This window comes from Penaeus chinensis, chromosome 35, assembly GCF_019202785.1.
Source record: "Penaeus chinensis breed Huanghai No. 1 chromosome 35, ASM1920278v2, whole genome shotgun sequence".
In the NCBI taxonomy this organism is placed as follows: Eukaryota; Metazoa; Arthropoda; class Malacostraca; order Decapoda; family Penaeidae; genus Penaeus; species Penaeus chinensis.
In genome coordinates this window covers 22,580,813-22,595,812 of record NC_061853.1, presented here as the reverse complement: position 1 = coordinate 22,595,812, position 15,000 = coordinate 22,580,813, and the positions used below count along the sequence as shown (strand labels likewise).

At 34.2% G+C, this 15,000-nt stretch overlaps 1 protein-coding gene across 1 annotated transcript in view; it reads right to left on the bottom strand.

Annotated features, from left to right (window-relative positions):
- LOC125044198 overlaps nt 1–15,000 on the bottom strand; it is a gene marked incomplete at its 5' end in the record, with an annotated part of 58,261 nt that overhangs the window by 28,331 nt on the left and 14,930 nt on the right. The window contains 14 exon segments of the mRNA XM_047640693.1: nt 3,893–4,036; nt 4,609–4,743; nt 5,629–5,734; nt 5,736–5,747; nt 6,237–6,418; nt 6,613–6,768; nt 7,115–7,239; nt 7,521–7,714; nt 8,011–8,257; nt 8,390–8,473; nt 8,601–8,760; nt 8,885–9,065; nt 9,727–9,899; nt 10,312–10,463. Of these exon segments, the coding sequence (XP_047496649.1) occupies nt 3,893–4,036; nt 4,609–4,743; nt 5,629–5,734; nt 5,736–5,747; nt 6,237–6,418; nt 6,613–6,768; nt 7,115–7,239; nt 7,521–7,714; nt 8,011–8,257; nt 8,390–8,473; nt 8,601–8,760; nt 8,885–9,065; nt 9,727–9,899; nt 10,312–10,463 (2,051 nt within the window).

Sequence of the window (15,000 nt, the reverse complement as noted above, 5' to 3'; positions counted from 1 at the left end):
TATAGATACAACATCCATATATAAATATTTAAAATTAAGATTAGTAAACATATAAGATATTAGTCAATAAAGAAGATGTAGTAGGTATAGCATAAGCAACTAACATTTTTATTATTATTTTTTTTTTTTTTTTTGGTCTAGAAGGCATAAATATTTATGAATCATGTTTGACTAAAGACACTTACAAGCTCTATTTAATACCTATTACATACTCCTTTCTTGTAAACCTTTAAATAATGTTTGTTTTAATCCCGCTGTATCTGAATTATAATGGTATAGCTTTTCCCAACATACATTTTCATGCTATGCTCTAAAAATGCACAACAAGACACACAAAAAAACGACAACTCTCATTGGGGAGATACTGCACAGAATACGATGTTATACGCGACAACTTTGTCCCATTAACTTTGCGCCACAAAAAAATCCATCAACAACGTGTCATTCTCACAAGTTCCACAAAATACCACCTCTTCTGACCAATTTCAATGGAAAAAGCACACTGCCAAATGCGGCACTGGTAAATCCACCATCAAATACAATTTTGTATTTCAAATCAAAATTGACATTTTTTCTGGTGGCCCGGAATAAAACCACACACAGTTTCACATGAAGTTACTTTTCCTCAATAAATGTTCCTTCTGAGTTGACAAAACCAACACCAACAATGTCCAACATCTACGGAAAACGGTGTGGGAAAGTCTTCTTCCTCGCCAAATTACCACTTTGCACACATAAAAGTTTGTATGTCACTGCACCGCAATTCCCTCAACTTTATAATCACAACAAAATAAAAAAAAATAAAAAAACAGAGAGAGAGAGAAGGTCTGTTTCACTTGCAGAAATCAATACACCGCTACACTTAACACAATTAAGCAACTAAAGGAATGTAAGGCTTCTAAAAACTACTATAGGGTTAGTACTAATAAGAATAATGACATTCATAATTGCTTTGACATTTTCCTTGAATGTTGTTGTTCCCTTGCAGACTAATAAGAAAAATGGATACACTGAAAATAATGTTAAATCCTGTTTCATATTTGTATAATCTCTAGGCACTCTTTCATACCTAATTTCTATATTCTACACAGTTTGACACCCTACAACATAAAACTTTAAAACAACAAAAAATTTATGAATATTAAAATAATGTATTAAAATGAAATAGTGATAGCACAAACTACCTAGCTTAATTCAAAACTACAAGATATGTTACCACTAAGCTATATGTCTATATAATGTATTCTCTCAAAGAAATCACCCCTGATTACCGTAAAATACTTTCATTTCTGATCTGAAACTTCTACATATCTAAATGCAACTGACTCTATTAGGCATATTAAAAAAATTAGTGTTTTAAGGTCACATGAAAAAAATCTTAAGTATCACCTTTCTCCAATTCTTTCAATGTTATGTCATCTTCACATTAGATGCCCTACTATCCAGCACAGTCTGCTGTTGCTTCTTTTACTAATGAAAAATTGTTCTATTTCTCAAATGGCCAAACTGTAGTTACTAGCTCCTCCTGATATGCTCTACCTTCACACAAGTACTGCACCAGTTTGATTCTAACTTCCTGTTTCCCTTCCATTGACTGGATTCCATGTGGTGTTTTCAAGTTGTAAACTTGATTCTGTCAAATTAACTACTTCATAATTTTCTTGTGAATTCATCTCATCTTCAGCTATTTTATCTATATGGAATGCTTCTACACTCTGATCAGGTGTTAACTCAGTTGTGATATCAACAGTTTGAAAATCTGGTATATTGACAACTGTTGCAGGGCTTGCAGATGCAATACTTCTCCTAATATAGTGAGGCAAATCAAGCTGGCTTATTAAACCAGTTCCATCAGAAAATTCTGCAGCAGGTACATATTGTGATTTACCATCTGTGCTTGGTTCATTTTCGAGATTTGGTATGGTATCTACATTGTGAATATTTTGGTTTAAATTTTGAATTCTTGCATAATTTAGGTTAGTACTAGCTGCCTCATAAACATCTCCCTCAGTCCCATGTGTTGACACTGATCTTTCATTAGGTATTGAAAGGTACCCAGACTGAAGTTTATCCTCTCTAAATTCTCTTCTATTTTGGCTCTCTTTTGCCTTAGCAAAGTCATTTTCAACATCCAAGCTCTTCACATCATCTATGCCTGAGTAATGGTAGATTTTCTCCAGTATATCAAAGAGACCCCCTGGCCCTTGAATATTAAATTCATAATGCTGACTATCTAAAACCTTCAAGCGAATCTTAACTGCCTCTGATTTTGAAAGTTCATCTAAGAGACAATCTTCCTGTAAGCTATTTTGAGTTTCTTTATTAGTTTTATTTTGACTACCATTCATTCCATCTAACTTGTTATCACCTGATGAACTTAATCTATCTTCATCTATAGAGGAAACTCCCTGGCCATCTACTACATCAGTTAAAGATATTTCATTGCTAGGTAATGTATCACTTGGATATTCTTTCTGCCCAATATCTTTTGATCTAACCCTGGCAAGATTACCATTGAAATTACCCATAATTCCCAGCTGATGAATCACAGACTCCTCACGATAAGGGTGTCCCCTGGAATTTTTATCTGCAGCCACTGCCTCACTTTCTACACCAACTACATCTGTTGTCTGCACTCTCTGACTGTCACTTTCTCTAACATGAATGTTAATGTCACTTTTATTTTGTTCTGGCATTCTGGATGGGACACTAATTGATATATTTTTAGAATTTTCTGAGAGGAGTTTTAAAATGACTGATGAACTATTAGTACTTCTTCTGGTACGTGTAGCCTGTGGCTGCACACTTCTTTCATGAGGACTAGAAGAACTCATTTCTCCTAAATAAGAATAGTTAGTCCCAGAACTGTTTTCTAAATTTCCCTCAGTCATCCTTGCAAGATCATTTTTGTCCACAGTAAGGCTTTCATAAGGTACTTCACTTATAAAATTCTCATTCCTCTGTTCTATTTCTACATCTGCTTGGGACATAAAATTATCACTTTTTGATGCTGTATGCTTCATATCTAATAAACTATTTCCTGCTACACTACCTGCCATTCCTGACTCTTTATCGAAATCTCTCAATTCACAATTTTTTTTGTGAGCACAATGTAAAACCTTCAGGGCTTTGAGAAGCCCACCATGTCCTTTTATGTTTAATTCATACTGGCCCCCTGAAGTATTCAGTTGTACCTCCACCCCCTGCATGTTCATCAATTTAATGAGGGGACAAACAGACTTTCTAATCCTATTATCTACTTTCTGTGGAGGCAAACCTTCATATTTTACATCATCATCATGTGTCCCTCCTGTTTCCATGTTCCATCCTGGGTTTGGCAATGTTGCAGGTGACATCTTTCTGTACAATATACTCTTGACTGAAGGAGTTTGTGTCCTATCATTTGGTGCAACATAATCATTTCTGAACTTATTCCGAGTACTTCCATCAAGAGACTGTATCAGATTCAAAGTATTTCTAGTAACAGATGGTGAATTAAAACTACCAGAGATCAACTGTCCTAAATTAGTGTTCCTAAATGTCATCAAACTAGGAAGAGCAGGAATACCTAAAGACTGCTCATAGTTGTTTGCTCCTTCATGCCTCATATCTGACGTGACGCTATCACCTTGTACTCCCTGACCTGAATTTACCACAGGCCTATAATACTGAGTTCCTAAAGGAGGCCCTAAAGGTACATTTTGGTAGACTATATCTTTCAAACCTGTCCTCAAGGGAACGTGCCCAGTAAAAGCAGACACTGGATTATAATTTCCATAAGGTATCTTTAGAAGATTCAGAATTGTGTTATACTGATTGTAAGGTGAATATTGGACAACAAAAAATTTGTTTTTCTCTGAATTTCTAAAAACATGGCCATCACTGTAGCTACCTGGTATCGGGCATTTCATGGACTTCTCCATCCACTGTCCTTCCAACTGAGAATCCTGACTCACAGCCCGGATTTCCACTTGGATTTTCTCATTGTGTTCTGTGCAGTTGATGCCAAGGTCTCTGAGGTTGACTGCTGTTTGGCCTGGTTGAAAAAAAGAGAAGTTTATGAAAATATCTCATATAAATTATTTATATGCATATATACACATATATATATACACATCCATACATATAAGTATACATATATATACATCCATACATATAAGTATACATATATATACATATATATACATATATATACATATATATGTATATATGTATATATCTAAATATACATATACATATATATACATATATATACATATATATGTATATATATGTATATATCTAAATATACATATACATATACATATATATACATATACATGCATACATATACATATACATACATATACATATACATATACATACATGCATACATACATACATACATACATACATATACATATACATACATACACATATATACTTACACATATATATACATAAAAGTATGCATATAAATATACATAAATATACATATAAATATATATATATACATATATATACCTAATCATATAATATATATAATTTATACCTATATTATAGAGAAATTAATAGATATGAATTCACATATAAAAATATGTTTTTTGCTGAACATAAATAGTAACCTACCTTTTTTTGAAATGTACGTCTCCTTTGGCTCAGGTCCGTAACGTATCTCATAGTAACAGGAAGGTCCATTGCATTCATCGTGGTTCCACTGCAGCCGATCATCGTTCACGTAAATTCCCTCAATTGGGCCAGGAACTACAGGTAAAAAAAGAGGGAATTGAATCTAGCTGTATGTCTAAAATTATATATACATACATACATACACTATAAATATATATCCATATATACAAACATAAACACACGAGGAGAATCTATCAGGGATTTCTAAAGCACACCCTTTTCTGATGAACCAACATGCATATTTTCCCAGCTATGAAATCGCACAGGCTAAACATCCACATTAACACTCTGTAGTATTTGCCTTCTCTCAATCAGTCTTCTTCCACTCTGTGCAGGTTATCAACCAATCTTTCACAATATGTGCATTTTTGTTTTCTTTTCTTGTTGATTAGTGTCAAAGTTTTAATCATTACGTTTTCACCTTTTACATATTTCTAACCAACAACTAGCAAGTTTAAATAACCTTCTCACCCCAGACTAACACCAATCCCTTCCCTGTGGATGCGACCACAGTTAGCCTGAAACCTATGGCAGGTATCATATACGTTTAACTTCTCTTCCTTTTGAGACCATTGCTTTTTACCCTTCCTATTTGTAATTCACAAAAGCATATCAACATACTTTTTACAAAGCTCATCTTTTTTATTCATTAATTTATCTGTATGCCTTTTTTCCTCCTAGTTCTCAAATTTAAAAAATAACACATGAAATAAAATCTTATAACACATAAACTATTATATGAAGATTTTTTAAGTACATCAAACTAACAGAAAATAAAATGCAGTAATTTGTATTCATTAAATTGGGGTCATTCAATAAAAGCACCTAATCTATCAACTAAAATTTCAAATCATAATAGAAATGCAAAACTTTTATAGCAGTGAAGCATTATTAGATAATGTACCAAGATAACAACTGTTTTGAAAACATTAATACAATACAGAGTTATTCACAACATACCTCCAATGCCTGTTCTAGTTTCATAAGTGACAGAACTATTGCCACAATTTTGGTTCTGTGTGCATGCCACGATCTTGAACTTGTATTTGGTATATGCTTCCAAGCCAGGTGATATTATACTGAAAAATAAATTAGACATATCATATAATACTTTGTAGTTTAGAATAATATGATAAAAATGTTTACATATTCAATGCTTACCTTTACAATTAAATTGATAATCATTGTTTAACAACTACCACATTTGTACAAAGGCAGAAACAAGGAAAACTTTGCTTTATAATGGTCAATCACATAACAGTTTTCAGACGAGAAAATACAATACATCAGAATAACAATGAGTAAAAATAGGAAATGTCAATAACTTCTAGCAAAAATTATGGTTCTGCCTGCTGTCTTTGTGCCTTTCTAGCCATTTATTTATCAATGACTTATTTATCTCCTAATACTTTTACTAATTTGGAATTATTTGAGCTTATCCTTCCTTTATTTCCATATTCAAGAAAGCTCAACTGTAGTGACATAAATATTTCAAATCAAGGTAAGAATGTACATATACATGCAATCAAACTGACTCATGAACTAAATTCACCATAAGAGAAACTTACTTGCACAACTTCTGAATTATTTTTTGCCACTGGCCAATCTATATTCACTGCCGGTTCCGATTTAATTTTGTAGGTGACAATGACACCATTCCGTTCCTCAGGACGGGGTGGATTCCAAGCCAGATAGATCCATTCCTGACCTTTGTCTACTGCTTTCACATTCCTCGGTGGTCCACTGGGTTCTGGATAAAGAAACAGGTATTGGTTGTTTCAGAAGAGCAGGCAAATGTTATCTTTTGTCAAGCAGAGTATAATCAGCATTATCAATTTCATATTTGGGAAGCATGATTCTTGATATCAAAAAGAAAATCTTAAAATATCAGCAAAAGACATAACAAATTAATTCATCAATACTCTTTTCAAAGAGATTACTCACTGTCCTGGCTTGTCTCCAATATTAAACTTTTGCTCCACCTGCTCATCCCAAGTTCTGACTGACTAGCAATACTAAAGATATATCTCGTATATGGGAGTAATGAGGTCACGTTGATTCTATAGGAACTGGCATCTGACACAGCTATGTAGTGCATGTCTGAAAAGAATGAGTGTTTTTCTTTTAAGAAATATTCCCATCCCATATTTCTATTACACAAGAACTTTCTTGTTCTTGTGTAATAAGATGCAGGTATCTTATAATAAACTAAAGTATGCAAGATTATAGATAAATTAATAAGAATACATTAATGATATTAACCCATCCTGCATAATAAATACCAGTAACTCACTGAAATATACCTGCACACCTACAATATTGTCATCATATTAAGAGTATAACACTCTAATGATAAAGATGAGTTAAATTTCTTACTGTAATAGTATAACATTACCAAGTTCATACATACGTACATACCTTGTGATACCACAAGCTCAAAACTTACCAGAATCTTTCCGGCAATCAGTCTCATTTCTTGGTGTTATGCAGTATGAAATATTAAAACCAGTAGGATCTGCTGATCTATCTTTACAGCCAAGATTCCATTCCAGTTCTGCTTCTGTAGAAGACCTGTAAAAAAAGAAAAGAAATAATTATTATTTTGCTACAACAATACAGATTCTATATCTCCTTTGCTTAAAAAAAAAAATCTGTTTTCATAAATAGAGAAAACCAGTTATATTCAAGACATACTCTTCATAGCATACAACATGAGAGCATTTTAGCTTGGCAGAAATTATGATCCAATGCCTACATCATACCTAGATACACATAATATCATCCTACATTCAACTCTAAACCTATATAAATCATTCCAAATCTATAAACACGTGCAAACTCCTCAAACTTACACTTCTGTTACATCAAATGTATCAATCGGAGGTAGCTTGTTGCCATGGCTAGCAATGCAGGTGATCCATTTAATGCCGCTGGAGGATTTATTGGAGTTGGCTGATATACCAAAAATGTACATGGTGTCCTTCTCTAAATCTGTGATATTCTTCATTGTTAGTCTTGGGTTCACACTCACCCAATCAAGTTTGTCCTGTTGATGGTTATAATAGAATAAATCAACTATTCATCAATAAATCTAGTTTGTGTATACAACATTTTTTCTATGAATATATAAGTTGTCCTGCTGACAGATGTAAAATATAATATATCAATAAATCTAATGCTTTTATTTCTGTTTCATTTTTGTTGTAGTTATTGTTGGTGTTGTTGTAAACCAAAATGAGAGACTGGCAAATAAAGCTCCACAATATGATAGCAAACATTAATGCATTTCACTATCACTAAACACCAAAACGGAAAGTAAATAAAGAAATAAAAAATACACACCAGACATCTCTCTTCATACTGTCTCCTCTTGCACCAGTAAATAGACACAGACTCAATCTTTTGGCTCTCAATTTTCTCTTCAGTGATGTTCCACTTGATCCCATAGATGGTGCTATTTTTTTCCTTGTAGAAAATGACCTGGAAACGACTTGGGAATGTAAGCACCTTACTCTTCTCAGGCACAATGACTGTTGCCTTCGTCTCGTCACTACCCGGACCTACTCTGTTCACTGGTGTGATGTCAAACCTGAAAGAAATTAATAATATCAGTATGTACTGTATGAATATATATTAGCACCAAAATACCTTTTCATGTTAGAGGACTTATAAGTTGTAGAAGGGCCACAAAGAAAGATGTATGGAGGTCTGCAATGCTTACCTGAACTTCATATTGTTTTCCATGTTGAGGAACTTCGCATAATCTTCATGTAATTCAATTTCTCCCACAGTTTTATTAATTTGTCTAAAAGGAAAAGAAATAAAGTGAGTCCTTCTTCAAAGAATTAATAATACTCATCAGTCTAAGTACTTTTACATCATTTGCTAAATAAAACTCAATACTATATATACAAACAAAATCACAAACTCACCTTCCAGTATCGGCATCAAATACCTCAACTTCATAATGAAAATCAGGTCCATTCTTGAATACAAAATCTATCTTCTGCCAATTCACATATATATCTCGGGAATTGACGTTCTGCTCTATTTCAAATGTACCAATATCTGTTCGAACCTTTGCTGTAGGCACTGTGGAAGAGAATGAGGTTGGGGGTATAATCCATTGTGGTTTTCATTTTCAACTTTATTCAAACTACCTCCATCAAGGTCCATAATAGACAGAAACTTAAATATTAGTTTACAGTATACTTACATTTTGGGCCAGTTTTCTGTGTGGTAACAGCAGCATCGGACCACATATGCTCACGTACTTTCCCAGTTCCAGTGTGAAGTCTTACGCGGAAGTCATATTGCATATATGCATATAAATTTTCTACAGTTTTATTATAAATCAGCTTGGTAAAACGGGGTGGTAAAATCAACTCGTCACTAACCTGAAATAATATAAGTTTAAATTTAGAAATAAAATAAAGTCCTAGAAAGAATAAAAATTATAAGATAAAAAGGTGAGACATGCAAACATATGTATAGGAATTCAGTGGTAACCTGTACCTACTAATTAAGTAACCACAGTTTCAGAGAGAGAGAGAGAGAGAGAGAGAGAGAGAGAGAGAGAGAGAGAGAGAGAGAGAGAGAGAGAGAGAGAGAGAGAGAGAGAGAGGAGAGAGAGAAAGAAAGAGAGAGAGAGAAAGAAAGAGAGAGAGAGAGAGAAAGAAAGAAAGAAAGAAAGAGAGAGAGAGAGAGAGAGAGAGAGAGAGAGAGAGAGAGAGAGAGAGAGAGAGAGAGAGAGAGAGAGAGAGAGAGAGAGAGAAGATAGATAGAGAGAGAGAGAGAGAGAGAGAGATAGAGATAGAGATAGAGATAGAGATAGAGATAGAGATAGAGATAGAGATAGAGAGAGAGAGAGAATGTTATTTATCATTTTAATATTCAAATACTGACCTTGAAATTTTGGATATATTATACATCCCAGTTTAAAATTTTGCTTCTAATATTTTCAAGCTACTTAAAAAATTTATTCCATTACTTCCTTTCTCAAACATTTAATATGGGGATAGACATTTATCAGACAAAGCATCACTGAGCACTACATACCACAAGCCACTCAAGATCTTCGAGAGAGCTGTCTTCTGGCCGTTCTCTGTATGAAACCTCATGTATGATTTTTCCTGGGAATGTGTCTATGGGGTAGGGTAATCTCCAGCTTAATTTTACACTATGGGGGCCTTCCACATGAGCAGTCAGTTCCTCAGCTGGTTTTGGAATCACTAGAAGAAGAATTTACATATTGTGATTAAGATGTATGGACGTACTGCAAAACAAACATACGCATAAGGTAATCAAGAATTTGAAATTGTTTTAACGTAAGGTGAATGACCTATATATATATTGAGGAGAAAATTCTCTTTCAAAGTGATCTTTTGTTACGTACATCTATGATTTCATTATGATTTTCCTCTTAAAAAGCCTATATCATCAAATATATCTCTCACTATAGTGCTTGCTTTAAACATAACATTGTCTCAACAAAACAAAACAAAAACAAATCTAAAAAATAAAATATACATTAAAGACCAACTTTGATGAGACAGAACCAAATATTTACAATTGAAAAAAAGAGAAAAAAAAAAGAGAAAAGAAAAATTTAAAAAAAAAGAAAACTGTACTCCAAAGACTTACCACTCTCATAAACACTGATATTGTATTTAAACTGAACACCTGATCTTAAAGCATTGTGTGCTGTGAATGTGAGGATCCATTCATCCCTTTGAGCAAAATCTGTACTATCCCAAAAGCACCAATTCTTGCCAGTCTGATTCTTTGGGCAATAACTGTAGGAGAAAAGATTACCAAACTCAATTATTGGCAGTATATTATCCATGGAGAATTGATGGCGAGGATCACTTGGACGCAATGGAATACAACTGTGGGCAAGTGTGTATTAAAGTGAGTATGTGCTTTCCTTTTTACATGTGAGCTTTTTCTTGACATATATATTGATGAAGGTGTAGAGTACATGTACTATACTATACTCTTAATGTTTGTTTGTTTATTATGGAATGTTTTCCTGCCACAAATAGGTATCAAGTGTTTTCCTCAAGGGACAAATAATCTGAGAAGATAAACACGAGGGCAGTTCAATACAAACTGATGCTTACTGTTGTTCTAAATGAGAATCACTGGTGGGCTTCAGGAATCCTTTGCAAATTCTTAAAAGATAGTCTTTTTCATTACTTACCTTTGTAATCGAAGCAAATGATTACTACTGCCAATGCTGGACATGACTTAGATCTATCAATGATTAAGTATCCACAAGTTCAAAATAGATATTACAGTGTCTACTGAAAAATTGAAAAATAATAAAAAATGAAAATGAAAAACAAGACACAGAAATGTGTGTTTCTGTGCAAGTGCGTGTGCGTTGCATGTGCATGTGCGCGTGTGTGCGCGTGCCTGTGCCTGTGCATGTGCGTGTGGGTGCATGTGGGCATTTGTGCATGTGAGCGAATGTGCATGTGAGAATGTTGGTGTGAGTGTTTGCATGCGGGTGGGTATGCATGGGAGTATATCATAAAAAAATATAACATATATACACATATACATAGATATATACATATATATATATATATATATATACATAGGCTGGTGCTGATCTGATCCTGTGGTTATTTAACCATTACAATGCAACTACACACTAACAAACCTGAAGCATACTGATCGATGAAAAAATGCTGAACATTTTTCCCGAGATCATTAGTGGAGGTCAATGTGAAATTATACCACCGCATTGCATCATGAGCTGGTTTCGTGAAGGCTGTCAGGACGCACCTGTTCTGCTCATAGTTTAACTTGCATTTAGTGAATCCTATGATATTTTCTGAGCCACTGTTTCAACAAAGGGAACAGAAAATAAATGCCAAATGTACCTTGCTCTTAGTATCTACTTATCAGTACTGATCTATATGTAAAGACTATATTCACTTTATTAAAGGCTGCTAAATTTCTCTTTCTACAGAATTTACACATGATGATGATATACAAGAGAAATTTAATAAAAGGTTACATATGTAAATTGATGTATCTGGTCCGTTAATTACATTAATAACAGACACCAAATAAAATGCTCAAATTTATGAACAAGAATATTTATATGGAATTTTGATTAACTAAAATTAACAGAAATTTGAATAAATCTTCCAACTTTCTATGGCAGCTTAAAGCAAATATAGCAATTATATATATGTTCACATACATTCAGACAAAACAGTCTACTCCAAAGCATGTGCATGAGTGTATGTGAGGGTGCTAGTGTGTGAGTGAGTGAGTGTGAGTGTGAGTGTGAGTGTGAGTGTGAGTGTGAGTGTGAGTGTGAGTGAGTGTGAGTGTGAGTGTGAGTGTGAGAGTTCACATTTGCATTCGTGTGCGTGTGCATGTGCGTGTGCCTGTGTGAATGTGCGTGTGTCTGTGTGAGTGTGCATATGTCTGTGTGAGTGTGCGTGTCTGTGTGAGTGTGCGTGTCTGTGTGAGTGTGCGTGTTTCTGTGTGAGTGTGCGTGTGTCTGTGTGAGTTTGTGTGTCTGAGAGATTGTTTGTGTGTCTGTGTGAGTGTGCATGAGTCTGTGTGAGTGTGCGTGAGTCTGTGTGAGTGTGTGTGTCTGTGTGAGTGTGTGTGTATGTGTGAGTGAGTGAGTGAGTGAGTGAGTGAGTGAGTGTGTGTGTGTGTGTGTGTGTGTGTGTGTGTGTGTGTGTGTGTGTGTGTGTGTGTGTGTGTGTGTGTGTGTGTATGTGTGCGAGTGCGAGTGCGAGTGCGAGTGCGTGTGCTTGCATATAGGTACGTGTCTGTGTCTACATTTGTGTATGTCTATATCTGTATATCTTTGTTATAGATACACATGAACACACACACACACACACACACACACACACACACACACACACACACACACACACACACACACACACACACACAACACACACACACACACACACACACACACACACACACACACACACACACACACACACACACACACACACACACACACATTGTGACTCCTCACTAACCATTAGATCTCTACACACCTATCTACATATTCTACCTAGAAGTTTATCTTACATAAGCTACTGAAAGAAAGATGGGATAAATTATATGGTCTGTCACTGAGGTTAATTCTGTCGGCTACTAAGTCCCTAGTAACCCCTTTCTACCCTTGCAGTATCTGGTGAGACTTATGAAGGTCAACAATTATTGATAATTCTATTATCAATTACAGAGATACACTCTGCTTTTGTATTATCAAGGACCTGGGGTTATTGAAAAAAAAAAAGAAGTATAATTAGATCTCTCACCACATCCAAAAAACAAATATGTTATTATTTAGTAACCAGTGCATCATTATAAATTCCTTTCACCATTTAACAGTTGCCAGTATTTTTCATACTCATACAAAGGTTATAAATTAAAGTGTGTGCCTCCTTTAAGAAATATGATTCTATTCTTGTAGCAACATATGTGCTAACTAATAAAATTATTGACACATAAATATACAAAGGCTGAATTTCTAATAAGATGTTTTACTTATAGGGAACCACAAGCATAATACATGTAATCTGTACAATGCTGATATTTCATAATTGAATTTTATTGCAAGGATGCTCATTCCCTATAACATAAGAGGAGAGATCAATCAGGTAAAAGAACAATACATTGCATTTAAATAGTAAGCTGATTGTCTGTGAACAAAGAGAGCTCATTACACTTAATAGCATAAAATTTGAGGCACATCATATTGTGAAGTAATCAACCATTTTCATTTTGGTGATTTTTTTCAGGGGATTTTCAAGTGATCAGTGAACTAATATTACATAATTACAAAAGATATTTACATGCACCACTACACCTCAGCCTTCAACCAACCAACTTTCCCATCTTAATTTTAGTAACTTGGAAAGTTAAAGGAAAAACGCCTCTCATGTATAATGCCAACGGCTTCAACAAAAAGTATTCAATGAGTATGAATCATGAGAGGCTTTTTCCATTTTTCCATTCCAAAAACATGTTCACTACCCACCTTCAAATAAATACATGCTTCCTTGTCCAATATCAACACCTGATGACTGTAAAAAGGTTGCAAAATACCTCCAGTTTTATGTTATACTTGGAAATATGAACAAACTTCTGAGAGTTGACCAAAGACAAAACTTTCTTTGCATTACCGAGAAAATTAAACCTCTAAAGATGCAGTTGACCAAAGACAAAACTTTCTTTGCATTACCGAGAAAATTAAACCTCTAAAGATGCATTCTGTCAATTTTTGAAATACAATACAATAATCTTTTGTGCAAATTTTGAGTAAAAAGAAATTATTACAGTGACCTGGTATGCCACATCTGCATCAGACTGTAAGGTGGTAAACCCTTTAGCCAGTTCATTGCCGGTAAATTTCAAGTTTGGTGAGACAGGCACTATGGTCCACACCCGGGCTACAGTTATGGTCGTGGCCATTTTCCCAAGGTGTCACCCTGGCCATCAGGCTTATGACATGGATCAATGTCATCCAACATAAGTGCAATTTCACCATGATATTTAAGAGCATCACCCAGCTTGAATAAATTAGAGTTAAAAACAATGCATTCTAACCGTTTTATCTTTGTCAATCCAAAGTAGATGTTACTGAAGAAAGATGCAGCTACTAAAGAGCTTCCCATCAACTTATAAAGGCCGGTAACTTGGTAAAGCCCATGCAAAAAGACTTTTCTTAATTATCAATTTGATAAATCTTTAAAATGATTTGAAAATAAGACAATTAACTGATAAAGCCCCCCAAAATCAAGAATTTTTTTTAAGGATATCTAAAAAACATTCCATAAAAGGCTTGCGTACAAACAAAATTCAAAATGGTAAATCCTTACCGCAGTGACGATCCATCAGTGTATTGGTAACAAGAATGACTCCTTTTCCAATGAAAACTCTAGTAATGAAAGTCCACCAAATAAATCTCATTCTTTTCTCCATAAAGTAAACAAAAACAGGCACAGGAATTTATGATGTTTACAATTATTTACATATCTATAAAGTTCCTGGTTTCAACATGTAGAAAAGGTATCCAAAATCTGAACCAGGTTTAATCCTCACCATCAATTCTCACATATAAATCAAAACTAACACTTTTTATATCAAGGGATCTCAATGGCCCCTAAATCTGTTGAAAAACAATAGAAAAAAGATGGTCATATATATACATATATAATATTTCAGGACTGATAATTTACACATGATATAGTGAACTGACACATAAACATTATAACCAAGTGAAAAGTATAATTATATCAAAGAATATCCACACATATATAAATTAGTAACAACAAG